Here is an 18656-nt window from a genome sequence, read left to right as displayed (position 1 = left end):
AATAAGTATATCATGTCCACTGATGATAGTGAGTAGCAATTATTTTAACCTTAAAGTTACCAGGAAAATATTTTTAATAAAAATATTTGTTAAGGAAAAAATTTCTATTGAGGAACAGAAGAAAGTGAGGGAATTACTCTAAATCTGTTATGTATTATTCATAGAACTAATATCAAATTACCAGAATTTACCATACTCAATTGCAATCATTAATAATCCCTAACGTTGTTGGAGAAGTTAAAAAAAAAATCTGCATCCACTGTTTCCTAACAGCATTTCTCTAATTAATCTCAACTCATACTTCCTCCTCCAATTACACTGGCCTTTCAGGACTAGAAGATATTTTTCACATTCTACTATCACAAATAGTTGGTGATTACTTAGGCTTTCTTTGATTAGAAGACACATGGAAATAGAGGACAAAAGGATGATGGTGAATAAAGGACACACTGCTGGCTAAAGTGATGACCAGATTAGACACAGGATTAAATGGGAAGCATCTAATAGATACAATAAACATATTTAAAACATAATGCAATTTTCAAGAGTTTCTTAAAACCCAACACCTCACACTTATTGTATGTTTGCTGGACACGGATCACACAAATCAACAACACATTCTCCTTACACATGACTCATTAGTGTACATTAGGAAATCTAGAGATGGAATATCACTGGTAGCTTTATAGAAGTGTATTCTATCTAAAAAACACTTTATACTAACTTATGGTTAGTCATGGTAATCAGAGCAGAGACCACTACTGACCCCAAAACAGATAATCCTAGATAGTAAAGATGATAAAACATTGACTATAACACAGAGAACTATATTCAATATCCTATGATAAACCATAATGGAGAAGAAGATTAAAAAAGAATGTATATATATTTATAACTGAATCACTTTGCTGTACAGCAAAAATTAACACAACAATATAAATAAACTATACTTCAATAAAAAATAAATAAATACAATGATAAAACACTGAAATAAGTGATAAGAAAATGCAAACGCTTAAGAACTGAGTGCAACTTCTAAGAAAGAGTTCACAAACCACTAATGGAATTAGCTGTTTTTAAAAAATATGCTTAAAAATAATCCCTTTGACATTTATATTTCTGAAGGAAATATACCCTCACATGCAATTTGTAATCAGGAAAATTTAAGTGTGATAACTGAAAAGTAATCATAATCTAATAAAATAATTGCATGTTGGAAAGAAAGAATGATAAGGTGAAATGAGGACACAGTCAAAGGGTCACAGTCAGTAGAGTCTTGAAAAGAGATTTGATTTTACTGATTTTTATCAAGCATGGTGTGGGGGAAAAAAGAGGCATGAGATGTCTCAGAAAAGTAGAGGCTGATGAAGCAGGGAATCCTGTCTGAAAACCACTGTGAATGAAACTGTAAACAGTTCATCTTGTAGTGGGTAATTTGGGAACATCTATCAAATAATGCACTTACTCTTTGATCCAGAAACTCCACTTCTAGGAATTTATCCCACAGCTATGCAGTACACATACATACAGAACACTCACTGCAATATTGTTTGTAGTATGAAAACATTAAAAACTAGCTTGATGTCCACCAATTGTGAGTTGGTTATTTAAAAATTTATCAAACATCCAAACAAAGGTATCCTACGCAACCATTAAAAATGAAACAACTGTATTTGCTGATGGTAATGACAGCAAAAATAAATAAATGAAAAAAGTACAGAACAGTGTAAGGTATACACACACACACACATGCACACGCACACACACACACACACATTTATTTATAAATGTATAGAATTTTCTGGAAATACCTAAGAAACTGACATTCAGGGTTGCCGCTACAGAGGGAAATTGGGGGCCATAGGATAGTAGACATTTTTCATTGTAAACCCTTTTCTGCTTTTTTGAACTTAGTTTTTACTATGTGTCTATTTTACCTATTTAATAAAATAAAAAGAGGAATGTCATTGTAAACTAATTAACTGGCAGCTGATCCAACTCCACTTTATGCAGTTTTGTTAGCTCCTTGACTCAGAAATGGTTATCAGTGTGAGAGCCGACTCACATACCTGATGTCTACATCCAGGATCCATATAATCCAGCCTTGGTCCAGGATCCTTGACATAAATATTCCCACTTCATTTATTAAAATTCTTGTTATATGTAGGATAAGTGGGCTAAGACTGCTGATATAACTTCAGAGGACAGAAATAAAAAAGAAACCAAGTACGTTCATTCAATTCTCTCATTCACAGTGTTTGCTTCTTGAATTACTATAAATATGTTGATCACGAGATTGCTTTATGCTAAATGGATTTGTGAAATAACTTGTTATCATAGAAATTAAAGAATCAAAATAATTTACACAGGAAAGGGTTAAATTAAGATCCTCATAATCAGAATGAGGGAAAACTATCTGTGTCAGGATTGATTTAATATTCTCCCCAGTATTCTGGGACATGCACAAAGTAAAAGCTGATTATTATGAGTCTGAATTTGACTTCCATTTGAATTTTCAGTTTAGAGTCTGATACAGTATCTTTACACATTAGTTTGGCAGATCCAGTGGGTGAAAGTCATCTATTAAAAGTCGGGCAGACAAGATAATTTGCTGCTCATCAGAGGGTTCAAACTACATGATCATTAAATATTTCCATGACTTTCTATAGTACTGATACTAAAATTAAAATAAACTGCCTATCAATTAAAAAGTCAAGGTAATTTAGTAGAACAAAACACAATGCTGATGCAGAATTTTTCTCCAAGAAGTTAATAAAATTTCATAGGCTTGTAATTTACATTGCCAAAAACAAAGACCTGTGTACCACCAAATAACTTCAGTTCAGTTCAGTCGCTGAGTCGTGTCCGACTCTTTGCGACCCCATGAATCGCAGCACGCCAGGCCTCCCTGTCCATCACCAACTCCCGGAGTTCACTCAAATTCACGTCCATCGAGTCGGTGATGCCATCCAGCCATCTCATCCTCTGTCGTCCCCTTCTCCTCCTGCCCCCAATCCCTCCCAGCATCAGAGTCTTTTCCAATGAGTCAACTCTTCGCATGAGGTGGCCAAAGTATTGGAGTTTCAGCTTTAGCATCATTCCTTCCAAAGAACACCCAGGACTGATCTCCTTTAGAATGGACTGGTTGGATCTCCTTGCAGTCCAAGGGACTCTCAAGGGCCTTCTCCAACACCACAGTTCAAAAGCATCAATTCTTCAGCGCTCAGCTTTCTTCACAGTCCAACTCTCACATCCATACATGACCACTAGAAAAACCACAGCCTTGACTAGACGGACCTTTGTTGGCAAAGTAATGTCTCTGCTTTTGAATATGCTATCTAGGTTGGTCATAACTTTTCTTCTAAGGAGTAAGTGTCTTTTAATTTCATGGCTGCAATCACCATCTGCAGTGATTTTGGAGCCCCCCAAAATAAAGTCTGACACTGTTTCCACTGTTTCCCCATCTGTTTTCCATGAAGTGATGGGACCAGATCCCATGATTTTCATTTTCTGAATGTTGAGCTTTAAGCCAACTTTTTCACTCTCCTCTTTCACTTTCATGAAGAGGCTTTTGAGTTCCTCTTCACTTTCTGCCATAAGGGTGGTGTCATCTGCATATCTGAGGTTATTGATATTTCTCCTGGCAATCTTGATTCTAGCTTGTGCTTCTTCCAGCCCAGTGTTTCTCATGATGTACTCTGCATATAAGTTAAATAAGCAGGGTGACAATATACAGCCTTGACGTACTCCTTTTCCTATTTGGAACCAGTCTGTTGTTCCATGTGCAGTTCTAACTGTTGCTTCCTGACTTGCATACAGGTTTCTCAAGAGGCAGGTCAGGTGGTCTGGTATTCCCATCTCTTGAAGAATTTTCCACAGTTTATTGTGATCCCACTTAAATGCATGTTTTTCAAGAATACTAAGATCATAACCCTGAAAGAACTCTTCTCTCCACCCATTTCCAATGACAAACTAAATTACTAGACTTTTGGGAAGTAAAACTATGTGTGAATACATTTTTATTAGCCAAGACACTCAAATCTTAGGTGATTAGCAGTTATAAAGCAAATCATAAAATTTCAGAGAAGAACTATTTCTACGGAACATTTAATAAGATTCTCAAGATGTCATCAAAAACAATAACAACTTCAAATCTTGGATTTATATAATTTCTGAAACACCTTTTAAAACTGCTTTTAAATATACTGTCATATTTGACCATCCTATTAACTCTTCAAGGCAGGTAAAGTAAGACAAAGTAACTGAATTTCTGAGAGTCAAAATGATTCTTTACAGAATGAGCCATCAGGGAGACCCAATGTTAGGTTAGCAGTGTTAATAACAATAGTATAATTAAATCTACAGAATCAAGTGTACTTCCCACCAAGCCACTGTATCAGACTGAAAAAAGTAGTTTTCTCTTATTTCTTTTATCCAATGGTATTGACACAAAAGGAATGCTTCTCAAATCTGTGTTCCACACAAAAAGCTGGAAGTGACTGCACAGAAGACAGATAACAGAATCAAAAACAGAGCACCAAAAGGTTACAGAAAAAAACAATGAACTTTAATCATGATAAATGTAAAATGGGCTCAAGAATTATTGCTTAGGTATATAAAAGGGAAAACTTAGCTTAAGCTTTTCTGCAAAATCATTTATCAAGTGCCTTGTATATGCAAGCAGCTATGCTGGAACAGTAAATAGGACACTAACCTCAAATCATTCCTAATCTAAAGGAATATGACGGACACCTATGGGCTCAGCAGCCATTTATACACACAGCATTAAGATAATTCTACTTCATTCTCTTTAAAAGAAGCAAAAAAGGCAAGGAGAAGCCACAGCCTCCTACCATTGGGTGCCAAGTGCAGCCATGGACAGAGGAGCCTGGTAGGCTCTAGTCTACAGGGTCAGAAAAGAGTTGAACACAATTAAAAAGACTAAACAACAACAAAAGCAGCAGGGAAAGTGCTAAATTCTAGTAATACTGTTTAAGGAGGGTCCCGACAAGCTATGGTAGGTTTAGAAGGCAGTGACTATGCTGGTTAGTGGTATGGAATCCATGTATGAGGAAAGGTTGTGAGAATTGGGGAGTGTTTAGATTAACGGCTAACGGAGACATGACCGGTATCTTCAAGTGTTCTGAGAGCTGCCAGTGGAAGTAGAATGTGGCCACGTTGCTCTGTGGGAGATGTGTTGCTCCAAATGAGTTACAGCTGGATAGGAAGAAAATTTCCTAGGATCCAGAGCTGATTAACAAGGGAGGTGTTTTTTTTTTTTGAAAAACAGTATAATCCCATTCATAAAAAGACAAAAAGGAAACCAACTGCTAAGCCCTTTGTAGAATATGCACTAGGATTTCTTTAGTATTTCTGGTGCTCACTTTATTTAGCAGATATCTATGATACTGTAATACAGCTTTCCCATGAGAGCTAAACAAGGCTTTAGCCATATACTTAAAGATGAACGTTCAGAACCCAACTTCTTAATTTTCCTGTGTTGTTGACAGAAGTGTGGGTTTTCTGGGTACAAGGGAGGTTTTCAAGCAGCTAATGCAACTCAATACCAGAAAAACAACTCAGTCAAAAAGTGGGCAGAAGACCTAAACAGACATTTCTCCAAAGAACACATACCAATAGATAATAAACACATGAAAAGATGCTCAACATAGCTCATTATTAGAGAACTGCAAATCAAAACTACAGTGAGATATTACCTAGCACTGGTCAGAATGGCCATCATCAAAAAAATCTGCAAACAATAAAAGCTGGAGAGAGTGTGGAGGAAAGGGAACCTTTTTGCACTGTTGGTGGGAATATAAATTGATGCAGCCACTATGGAGGACAGCATGGAGATTCCTTAAAAAACTAGGAATAAAACTATCATCTGACCCAACAATCCCACTATTGGGCATATACCCTGAGAAAATCATAACTGAAAAAGACACATGGACCCCAATGTTCATTGCAGCACTATTTACAATAGCTAGGACATGGAAGCAACCTGGATGTCCATTGACAGATGAATGGATGAAGAAGCTGTGGTACATATATATATATATATATATATATATATATATATATATATACAGTGGAATATTACTCAGCCATAAAAAGGAATGCATTTGAGTCAGTTCTAATGAGGCAGATGAACATAGAGTCTATTATACAGAGTAAAATAAATCAGAAAGAGAAAAGTAAATATCATACATTAACACATATATATGGACTCTAGAAAGATGGTACTGATGAACCTGTTTGCAGGGCAGCAGTGGAGACACAGACACAGAGAACAGACTTGTGGACCCAGTTGGGGGAGGAGAGGGTGGGATGAATGGAGAGAGCAGCACGGAAACATATACACTGTCATATGTAAAACAGACAGCCAGTGGGAATTTGCTGTGTGACTCAGGGAGCTCAGACTGGGGCTCTGTGACCACCTAGAGGGGTGGGATGGGGTGGAGGTCGGAGGTCGGACTAGACATTTTCCTGATTAAAAAAAGAATGACTCTGGCTAAAAAAAAAGAAACATGAATTTGCCATCACTGACTTGAAGGAGGGGACATATGTATACCGATGGCTGATTCATGTTGATGTATGGCAGAAACCAACACAATACTGTAATTATCCTTCAATTGAAAATAAAATTTTTAAAAAGGGAGGTTTTCATTAAAGTTGTGGTCATATGAACATATATCTAGGTTGTAATGGAAGAGCTCATTTATTGAATAAGTTATATCAGATGATGACTAAGGTTCATTTAAGCAGATCAATAACAAATTTAGATACATGTAGGTAGAAAGCTTAACTAGGATATTAAAAATAAAATCTTAAAGGTGCTTCATAGAGGATAATAACAGAAACTTTTTTACAGTTTTATTAAGAAGCATTATAAATATGAAACAAGGATTATAAAATAACAATATTTCAATCATAAATTATTTTAAGGAGTAGAGTCAAGAAATTTCCCTAAAGAATAGGTTTATTAACATTAATATACTTTATTGGACAAATTTTTAATATTGTGCATATGGACTGAATTTTTACTTCATGATAAATGTTAGGAAACTTAACTAGGAATTATTATAGATTAGACCTTTATTAAAAATATTTATAAAAACTAAAACTTGACATTGCAAATGAAAATACTCCTTTTGGAAATAAAGATATATATGTAAAGACACAGGGTAAACATTCAAAAGTTTGCTAACTATTGTTCCTCATACATTTTGAGCATATTGTATATATAGAATACATATGTACATTTATATATACACACATACTAATACACATTTCTATATCACTGAACTGTGCCTTTCAACTCAGCCTCACTTTTTCTTCCTAAAAATGACTGCTGTGGCCTTAATGACCCATCACTAATTTAAACATGCAATACCTGAAAGGGTTTCAAAAGAGGAGGGGGCATATTTTGCTGCAGTATTCATTCATGGTGATGGTTTTCTTTCTGCATGTTATTAATTTGTGCGTGTCTCTTGTTTAGACCCTTTGTTGGCAGAATTCAGTCCTATAAAGACTGTTATGTTTACAGTCCCTTATGGCTGGAAAGCATAGTTATTATCTTGCAGAAATGAAGCACAACTAATAATCCTCTGAAACAGTGGGCCCAGAGTAGACTGGTTGGGAAATGAGACATCATAGGTCGAGGTTTATCAGCAACTCTTAAGCTCCCAAAGAATGACATACGGTTCTGCAGAAGGCAATGTGCTATTAAATCATGGAACATGTACCATCTGGTCAAACCCTCCACCTTCAAGAAACACAGGTTCTACCTGAAGACTTGTTTCCCTTGAAAATCTCTATGGATGAATATTAATTACAAGACCTTCTTCAGTAAGAAGCATTTCGCTGAGCCTTTCATAAATCCATTCTCGTCTTTTAATCCCTGTTCTATTTTTGCCCCTTAATCAGTCACGAACATGAGTAATTCACTCTTAGTTCATAAAACTGAAAATAATAATTGACTACTTAGCCTTCTTTCTTTAAAGTTTAAAATCTCTAATTTCCATAATAATGTGCATTTCTTTAATTATGCTCATCACCCTTTCTGAGTTTTCTCATTTCCCCTCATTTTTGGGCAAGTGTTTGTTTTTATCTCTTTGCATGCTATTAAAATTGGACATAATTATCTTAACAAAGGTAAAATGCATGAAAATATATTAAGAGGATACTCTCTAGTCTATACATTTCACAGGATTTTCAATACAAACACATATATCTCCTTTCTTTAATTACCATTTGAAGTCAGCTTTTAATGGGCTATCACCCTCAAGGGATTTCTGTCTAGCTAATCATCTCCCTCTTATGCCCCCCTACCCATCATCACCACCGTGGCATTCTAGGAACTTGCATTAAAGAACCTCTCCCAAAGCATCTTCTGTTAAACAGTTAAATTACATTATTTCAACAAACTCAACACCAAAGTGCTAACATTTTTCAAAATGTCATTTTCAAAGTACTCATCTGTTCAGTGAAAAATGGCATGTGAATCGTGGCTAGCAAGGCTAGACATCTATTTCCCAGATAAGGTGAATAATGTATTTTCATAGTTTTGTTTTAGCATAAGAGTCAAGATTTTGAAACATGTCTAATCATGAGTTTATTTATTTCCCTATTACAGCTAATTCAATTAATGAAGACATAATACAATATTAAATATTGAGTTTCCCTACAGAAATATTAGGAGCATACCACTGAGAACCTTCAAGAGGATGTTTGTACATATATGAAAATAGAACACCTTGAGATAGAATGCAATAATCCAGTTTTTCTTCTGAAGAGATGGCAACAGTAATATCAAGATCAGTGAACTACAAAAAAATTGCATTAGAAGGTTCTAGCAGTAGTAGCACTTATAACACGTGGGTTGAACAAAATTAATAGCTTTTAATTTATTATGTTGTTATAATTAAGGTGTATATTTTCAAATACTTTTCACGCAGATTCTTCTGATTTATAAAAAGTAATAGTAGAAACATTAATTTTGCTAGAAATTGGGAAAAGACTAGACATTTTCCTGATTAAAAAAAGAATGACTCTGGTTTAAAAAAAAAACCATGAATTTGCCATCACTGACTTGAAATATCAGCCTAAAGGTCTAGATGTGTCTATAATTAGATTTTGTACTAAGTTCCCTTTCATCAAACCTTTTTACTTAAAAGGAATTAGGTCAGACTTTTACAAAGGCAGTAAGAAAGAGTATCTGTGACAGATTTATTCAAATTCTCCATTGTTCTATTAAAATGTGCCCTTTGACCTTCCTATAGCTAGTGCTGAATAATAAAGAGTGGCCAAGCTTCCCGACTATTATTGGCAATAAGTCATACCTATTGAGATTCAAAATGGAGATAAAATATACTTCATTCACTCATTCATTCATTACTCAGGGCTTGCGCTAGGTACTAGGGTGGAGCTGGTGTCAGAATTTATAAGGCAAAAGTCCATGCTCCATATTTCCAGGCTGATACGAAGATAAGACATATACTACGTAATTACTAATTGCTAAGTACTGGGAAAGAGAAAACAATACTCTGATAATTCAGAGAATGTATGTGAACAAACCTAGACCTTAATCCAGTGTATTTGTAAGTTAAAAATGTATCATTCGGGAGCTTCTAAGTGACATTAATAAACTGACATTTGAAAACAGGAGAATTTATTAATTCAGTGGTTAGGACATCTACCTCAAACTCAATTTCTCAATTCTAGCCTTGGTTTATTTCAGAATTCTGCTTTCCTTTCTGTCCAACATAATTATTTTTAAGGACAGAATGGGAAAATAAGTCTTGACTGGGATCAATTACATCAATTTCCTTTAAAGATTTAAAAAGATGCATAGTTTTCAAATATATTAATATATATGCTTTCTGATTATAAAAGTAAAACAAGCTTATTGTTACAAGTCCAGACAAAAAAGGAGGTGAAAACTAAATTTATAATGCTGCCATCCAGAGATTAAACTGTTAATTTTATCAGGTTAAATAGAAAATATAGGATATTCAATGAACATATACTATCTTATAATGAATATTCTACACTTAATTCAAGGAAAAATGTCTGTTAATCATGTACTCATGACTGTGTTCTTGTGAAATCTAACAGATGAATACTTGACATGCAGTATCACAAAAAACTTTTGAGTGTAATGCCATGAACAAGAAGAATTGTAAACTAAAACTGTTCCACCAGAATGTTGAATAGCTGTTAAATTTGAAACTACACCAGAATAAAAAAAAAATTTTCTGGCTCAGAATACTTGCCAAAATTGCTCAAAACTCTAATGAAGGAATGTTAGTATATTAAAAGGGTGAAGTATCCAAAAAAGATTCCTTTGGACAACTGGGATTTATAGACAAAAAAATAAACACTGAAAAGAGGGAATACTAGCAGGATGTACAGAGCAGAGGTTTCCAATCTTCCTTCTCAGCACCATTTGTATCTCAGTAATTTTTTAGTGTTGCCTCAAAGTCAAAGAAAATAGCTAACAATTCTGTTATTTACATGGTTCAGTTCAGTTCAGTTCAGTCGCTCAGTCGAGTCTGACTCTTTGCGACCCCATGAACCTCAGCACGCCAGGCCTCCCTGTCCATCTAGGCTCAAACAATTTAATAAATAAATAAATAAATATATATATGTCTTAATAATTTAGTGGCCATTAAAAAAATAATATCCACCTATTAAAAGAAATGGATTTTTATTTCATTTTTAAATAGCCACAGCTGGGTTGGTACAGTTTGGTAATGCTGGGTATATCTTATCCCACTGCCCTATTGTCACTACACTCACTCCTAAATAAATGGTTGTCTTTGAAAGATTTGATGCCTCTGATGTGCAAACTTCTGATCTTTTTATTACAGAGCATGTAAATCCAACTTGGGATATATAATATACATTAATTACATGCAGCCAAAAGGAATCATCCTCTTATACAGGGAGTCTCATGGAACATCCATGCCACTGGGTAACAGGTCCCCATAGAGCCACTCTCAGACTCTCCAAATTCCTATCCATATAAGTGCTTGTTACATTAAATAAGCCTACAGTCTACCTTTATAACAAATATTCCCATAATTAAACATATAATCTAAAAAGTAGCTGAATATTACTTGCAAATGGAATAAAAAATCTGCATTTTAAACAATCTTTTGTTAAAGCAAAGAAGCAATAACAGAGCCCTCTTGGCTTATAAAATAATCTGTCAAAGTAATTCTAAAAAGATCCTGTGGCAAGCAGAATAATGTCCCCTCCTTCCCCTAAAAGATATTCATGTGTGAGATCCTAGAATCTGTGAATATGTTATACATGGCAAAAAAGGATTCAGGCTGCAGATGGAATTAAGGATACTAATCAGCTGACTTTAAAACTGGAAGATTATCTTGGATTATCCGAGTAAACCCAATGTAATCACAAGGAGCCTTAAAAGTGGAAGAAGGAGGCAGAATATGATGTTCAGAGGGAAGGAAGGAACCAATGATGAAGGAAGGAAGGATGTGTAAGGAAGAAACAGATGATGTAGTATGAGGACCTGACCTGCTATTGCTAGCTTTACAGACAGAGGAAGGGAGCCACAAGCCAAGGAATGTGGGGAGCCTCTAGAAGTTAGAGGAGGCAAGGAAACAAATTCTTCCCTAGAGTCTGCCCACATTTTGACTTTGGCCTAGTGAGATTCAAGCTTACTTCTAACTTACAGAAATGTAAGATGATAAATTTGTGTTGTTTTTTAAAGTCACTATATTAGGGGGTATGGTTTTTCCAATAGTCATCATGGATGTGAGAGCTGGACCATAAAGAAGGCTGAAGGCCAAAGAATTGATGCTTTTGAACTATGGTGCTGGAGAAGACTCTTGAGAGTCCCTTGGACTGCAAGGAGATCAAACCAGTCAATCCTAAAGGAAATCAACCCTGAATATTTATTGGAAGGACTGATGCTGAAGCTGAAGTTCCAATACTTTGGCCAGCTGATGTGAAAAGTTGACTCACTGGAAAAGACCCTGATGCTAGGGGAAATTGAGGGCAAGAGGAGAAGGAGCGACAGAGGATGAGATGGTTGGATGGCATCACCGAATCAATGTACATGAGTTTGAGGAAACGCAGAGAGTTAGTGATGGACAGAGAAGCCTGGCATGCTGCTGTTCATGCGGTCGCAGAGTCAGACATGACTTAGTGACTGAACAACAACAACATTTGTGGTAACTTATTAATAGCAGCCATGGAAAGATTAATATAGATTCCCAAATGATACTAATAACAATCAAAAACAACTGCAGTTATAAATGTTTCAGGTCAACTGGATGAGCTAATAATATGTAAATTGCCAATATTGTATTCCTTGGCTAACCTCACCAAGAAAAAAAAGAGAGAGGACTCAAATAAATAAAATCAGAAATGAAAGAGATGTTATAATTGATATCAGAAACACGAAGGATAAGAGACTACTATGATACAATTATATGCCAACAAAATAGACAACCTAGAAGAAATGGGTAAATTCCCAGAAATACACAATCTACAAAGCCTGAATCATGATGAAATAGAAAATCTGAACAGATCAGTTGCTAGCAAAAAGGACTGGATCAATAATCAAAAACCTCAACAAACAAAAGTCCATGACCAAAAGCCTTCACTAATGAATTCTACCAAACTTTCAAAGGAGAACTAACACAATTCCTTTTCAAACTCTTCCAAAAAATAGAAGAGGGGGAAATTTCTAAATACATTTTAAAAGGCCAAAATCACCCTGATACCAAAACCAAACAAGGATGCCACAAAAAAGGAAAATTACAGACCAATATCCCTGCTGAATATAGATGAAAAAACCCTCAACAAAATATTAGTAAACCAAATTTAACAATAAATTAAAACAATCATAAACCATGGTCAAGTGGGATTTATTTGAAGAATCCAAGACTAGTTCAACATCTGCAAACCAGTTAATGTTAACCACCAGGTTAACAAAATGAGGAGTGAAAAACCATGTGGTCATCTCGAGAGAGAGAGAAAATGCACTTGACAAAATTCAACATCCATTTATGATAAAAGCTCTTAACAAAGAGGGTATAGAGGGAATGTATCTCAACATAACAAAGGCTATACATGACAAGATCACAGTTAACATCATACTCAATGGTAAAAAGCTGAAAGTTTTTCCTCTAAGATCAGGAACAAGACAAGGATGCCCACTCTCCCCACTTTTATGGGCAAGGAAAAAAAAAGGCATCCAAACAGGGAAGGAAGAAGCAAAACTGACACCATTTGCAGATGACATGATATTATACATAGAAAATCCTGAAGACGCCATCAAAAAACTGTTAGAACTAATAAATTTAGTAAAATTGTAGGCTACAAGATCAACACAAAACCTTGCATTTCTTTATACTAGTAATAAACTATCTGAAAGAGAAATGAGGAAAAAAATCCCATTTACAATTATAACAAAAGAATAAAATATCTAGGAGTAAGTTTAACCAAGGAGGTGAAAGGTCTGTATACCGAAAACTACATGACATTAATTAAAGAAATTGAAGAAGACACAATAAGTGGACAGATAGTCTGTGCTCATAGATTGGAAGAATAACTATTGATAAAACATCCATACTACCCAAAGCAATGTACACATTCAATGCAATAGCTATCAAACTTCCAATGGCATTTTTTACAGTCTAAATAGAAGAAATAATCCTAAAATTTGTCAGGAACCACAGAAGACCCTGGATAGCTAAAGCAATCTTGAAAAAAGGAACAAAGCTGGAGGCGTCACATGCCCTGATTTCAAACTGTATAACAAAGCTAGAGTAATTAAAATAGTATGGTACTGGCATAAAAATACAGACACAGATCAGTGGAACAAAACAGAGAGCCCAGAATAAAACCTGTACACTTACAGTCAATTAGTTTACAACAAAAAGGCCAGGAATATACAATGGGGAAGAACAGCCTCTTCAATAAATGATATTGGGAAAACGGTACAACCACATGCAAAAGAATGAAACTGGATCACTATCTTACACCATATGCAGAAATTAACACAAAATGAATCGGAGCCTTGAATCCATAAAACTTTGAAATCATAATTTGAATCCATAAGACCTGAAACCATAAAACTCCTAGAATATAAAAGAGACAGTAAGCTCCTTGCCACAGGTCTTGGCAATAATTTTTTGATTCTGACACCAAAAGAACAACAGTGAAAATTAACAACTGAGACTACATCAAATTGAAAAGCTCCTGCAGAGCAAAGGAAGCTATCAACAAATGAAAAGGCAACCTACTGAATGGAAGAAAATAATTGCAAACCATTTATCTGATAAGGGGCTAATATCTAAAATATACCAATAATTCATACATTTCAGTACTAAAAAACAAACAATGCAATAAAAAATGGCAGAAGATCTGAATACTCATTTTCCCAAAGAAGACATACAGATGGCCAACAGACACGTAAAAGAAACGCAGTATCATTAATCATCAGAGAAACATGGATCAAAAATCACAATGAGATATCACTCCACACCTGTCAGAATGGCTATCACCAATAAGATAAGAAATAACAAGTGTTGGTAAGGATGCGGAGAAAGGTAAACCCTTGTGTACTGTTGGTGGGGATGCAAATTAGTGCAGCCACTATGGAAAACAGTACTTAGGTTCCTCAAAAAACTAAAATTAGAACTACCATTTGATCCAGCAATCTCATTTCTTATCTGAGGAACGGATATCATTAGCTCAAAAGGATATCCACACCCCCATGTTCACTGCAGCATTATTTACAGTAGCCAAGATATGGAAGCAACCTAATCCTAACAATGGGTAAACTGTGGAATATATATGCAATAGAATATTACTCAGGCATAAAGAACAAAATCTTGCCATCTGTGACATGTTTTGATCTTGAGGATATTATGCTAAGTGAAGTAAGTCAAGATACAGAAAGACAAATACTGTATGATCTCACTTACATGTAGAATTAAAAACAAACAAAAAACCAAAAACCATAAAAAACCAAGCTCATAGAAACAGAGAACAGATTGGTGGCTGCAAGAGGTCAGGGGTGGGAGAAATAGTGAACTTTTTTTTTTTTCTGTTTTTAGTTTATATAGATTGAATTAAAAGTTTTTAAAAGCCTAAATATAAAATAAACCTATAGTTGCTCATTCAAAGAATTTTACTGGTGTGTACTTGAAACATAGCTTTTTGCCTTTGTTCATTTTCCTTCCTATTTAACAATGATGTAATGGCTATACAGAAGATAAAAATTTTTGTATTATGCTCTGATATGATTTTCCAAGCTATGTAAGCTTAGGCAAAATATTATACATTTCCATATGCAAAATACCAATGGGAATATTTTCAGTTGCTTCTTAGATGGGATTATGGTCTGACAGCTGGACAAGGGAGACCTTTTTTGTATATATAACAATTATGGAAAAAGCCCTACTGTCAGTGTATATATGCTTTTATAAACTGAAAATATTCATTCAAAATTCAAAACAGTCTGTGTTTACCTGTGGTTAAAGGCAGGTGTGTGATGCTGTTCAAACAGGTCAGGGTGAACCACGTGGATGACAGCGTAGCCCCAGAAAACAGGAGGAGCAGAATTAGTTTCAGCATACCCCTGATAAAATCTGCAAACCTGAAAAGAAACAATGTATTAATCCTAGCTGGAGTTTTAAAATACTCTTTACATGAATGACACACTTTGATTAAACAATAATATCTTGAAAAATTTCAATGCATTCTTTTAAAAGCAAGTTTTTATGTTTTTAAAAACTGATACATTTTATGTGTTTGTGTGTATGAGTATCTGTATGTGATAAGTGTTGCTCTGTGATTTTTTTTTCCTTTTACAAAACACATAAAATATGATCTCTGTTATGTATTTATTAATATAATTACAGGATAGATTCTTAGTTTTTAATTGCCACTTTTACTTTCTTTGTATATTTTTCTATAATTTCCAAACATCCTATAATGAGCACATAATGTCCTAGTCTTAGAAAATGGGCCAACATTGATAAAAACTTACAAAGACAGCTCTCCCAAAATTCAGTCACTTAGAGCCAAATATAAATCCTTACATCAGAGCCTTTGGGGTCCTTCCTATATGATCTGGTTTCTGCCTCCACTTTCCCTTTGTCTTACTATTCTTCACTCGCACAGCCCTGCTTCTGTCTCTCCTACATACTAAGGTTGTTTCCCATAGCGCCGTAGCTTCTGCCCCTGTCCTGGAATGCTGGCATCTCCAGACTGTCACGTGACTTACTCCTGCTTACTCCTTAGGTCATTCAGGTCTCAGTTCAGGAATGCTCTCCATGCTCATGGCCCTCCCCACCCCATTCTCACACTCTTGAAATATCTCTTGCTTTTGCATTTATTGTTTTTCTTCCCTATCAGACTGTAAGGTTTGTAAGAGCAAGAACATACCTCTAGAATACTGAATTTATTCTACAAAATTTGTTCATAATGTTTCATAGCACTTTAAGTTCTCAAAAATCCTGCTTTGTCTTGAATTAACATGCAACTCCTGGTAGAGATACTTTCTATTTAGTCATGACCAAAAACCTGCCCATTTGCCAAACGTTTTTCCTCATCTGCTAATGAACCACTGATTGTATAAACACAATTGTCTGGCTCTGCCTGTACACAACTTACTCTGTCCTTCAGAATTGTTTCTATTGTAGAAAAACTGATCCCATCACAAATATAACATTTACCATGTTTTCTCTTTGTTTTTGTAAAATAGATTTTAATTTCTATTGTAATGATATGACTTGCAATACTCTTTCATTTTGCACTTATTTGACATGATGTGGTTAATCACGTTTGTAAAGTGTTATCTAGACTAAAACGACTGCCTGTGAGAGCTGATGCCATCTTTTGGTGGGAAAAATGGATGCACCTTTGCCCAGTGACTTTGGTTAGTTCTCTACTATGAAAGTTGACAAAAAGAAAATTCTTATGTACTCTGAAAAATGTTTCACAGCTTGATGGAAATGCTCCTCAAGAAAATCCAAAAGCTTTGTTTTAATTCTATGTTCATTACTCTTTTGGTTTATATTAAGTGATGTGGCATGAACTTACTGGTGAGATACGCAGATGGCTGGTATGAGAGAATAAAACAGTTTTCTGGTACAACCAGTTGAGTGAAGTTGAACAGTTAGTAAGTTTTTCAGGGCCTGATCACATAAGACTAAATTGACCACTCTGGTCCACCAATTTTGGAGACCTAGTCCTTTCAAATGGGCCAATACTATCAAAGTGTACTGTTAAGACCAAAGTAGTACATTTAGTAGTAACCTTGAGTGGTGTGTGAAAATGAAAGTGTTAGTCACTCAGTTGTGTCTGACTCCTTGCAATGCCATGGACTGTAGCCTGCCAGGCTCCTCTGTCCACGGAATTCTCCAGGTAAGAATACTGGAGTAGGTTGCTAGTCCCTTCTCCAGGAGGATCTTCCCTACGCAGGGATTGAACCTGGGTCTTCTGCATTGCAGGCATACTCTTTACCATCTGAACCGCCAGGGAAGCCCAACCTTTAGTAACATAATCACACGCATGAAAAAACAACCAACCACCTAAAGCACTCACGTCTATAAGGAGATTCCATTCTAGGGACCCCAAAAAGGCTGTTTTGAATATAATTTAAAAACTTATTTTAGGCTTAGAAGATATTACAATTGACTTTGGATTCCAGAGTAAGGGTTGTACTTTTTAAAACTTCCATTTCAACAATTTAAAAACAGACATGTCCTCATTCTAATTTTTCCCTCTAGTTCTATTTCCATAAAGTTAAAATTAAGGGTTTGTAGAAAAAATACAGAGAAAGGCCCAAATAAGATGTCATTTCTGATACATAATGTGTCCCTCTTTGACTGATGTGATGCTCAGAAAAAGATTTGGTAAATCATGACTCAGTATCATTGGTTTGGAGATTAATTAGAAAAATTAGATAGGATTCTTATCAAAAGTGATAGTATCAGTGCAGTGATTTCATACAAATAGCTGTGCTCATATTTTTCTTTAGCTTTTTGATTTTATTATATTTCCTAATTTATAAAAACCTCAGAAAAAATGATTTAGAAATAAGTGTCAATTTATTCTTTTATCAGCCCAGAAACACTATGCAAACTATAAGGTCTAGTTATAGTATTATCCTGTGTCAATTATGTTTAAGTATTTAGACAGTTAGGTACTTCACATATCTTACTTGATCTCCCCAAATATGTAGCTATATTCTTCCCTTCCTGGTAAAGTTGATTACCCAATTTTGTTTTTGTTTAAATAGGATAAAATGATTTGGAAAGTGAATGAATATTATCTCACTGGAAACACCAAGAGTAGTTTTATAGGTAGCCACCTACATGAGTGACATTTTCATTCTTTTCTTTTTTTTAGAATAAATGAGATTTTCCCTTATTCTGACTCATTCTAAAAATGTGTTGTCATATTGGGTTAAGAATTAAAGAGACAAAAAAAAATAAAATAAAAAAATAAAAAATAAAAAAAAGAGACAAAAAAAAAAAAAAGAATTAAAGAGAGTTTGATGAAACTCAAAGTCTTTATGGGCATTTTTCATCAAAATGGGATAACCATAGGGTCATACCTGTCAAAAAAGACCAGAAATAAATATTTGCTAATCAGGATACTGA

The 18656-nt window shown here is 35.0% G+C and overlaps 1 protein-coding gene across 1 annotated transcript in view; it reads right to left on the bottom strand.

Annotated features, from left to right (window-relative positions):
* The window catches only part of SLC49A4 (solute carrier family 49 member 4), an 89052-nt gene that overhangs the window by 9143 nt on the left and 61253 nt on the right, over positions 1 to 18656 (bottom strand). Inside the window, exon 7 of the mRNA XM_027535474.1 lies at positions 15516 to 15643. Within this exon, the coding sequence (XP_027391275.1) occupies positions 15516 to 15643 (128 nt within the window). The remainder of the gene's footprint in view (positions 1 to 15515; positions 15644 to 18656) is intronic.

Source organism: Bos indicus x Bos taurus, chromosome 1, assembly GCF_003369695.1.
Source record: "Bos indicus x Bos taurus breed Angus x Brahman F1 hybrid chromosome 1, Bos_hybrid_MaternalHap_v2.0, whole genome shotgun sequence".
In the NCBI taxonomy this organism is placed as follows: domain Eukaryota; kingdom Metazoa; phylum Chordata; class Mammalia; order Artiodactyla; family Bovidae; genus Bos; species Bos indicus x Bos taurus.
Note: the sequence above shows the minus strand (reverse complement) of the source record. Positions and strands in the feature narration are given on the sequence as shown.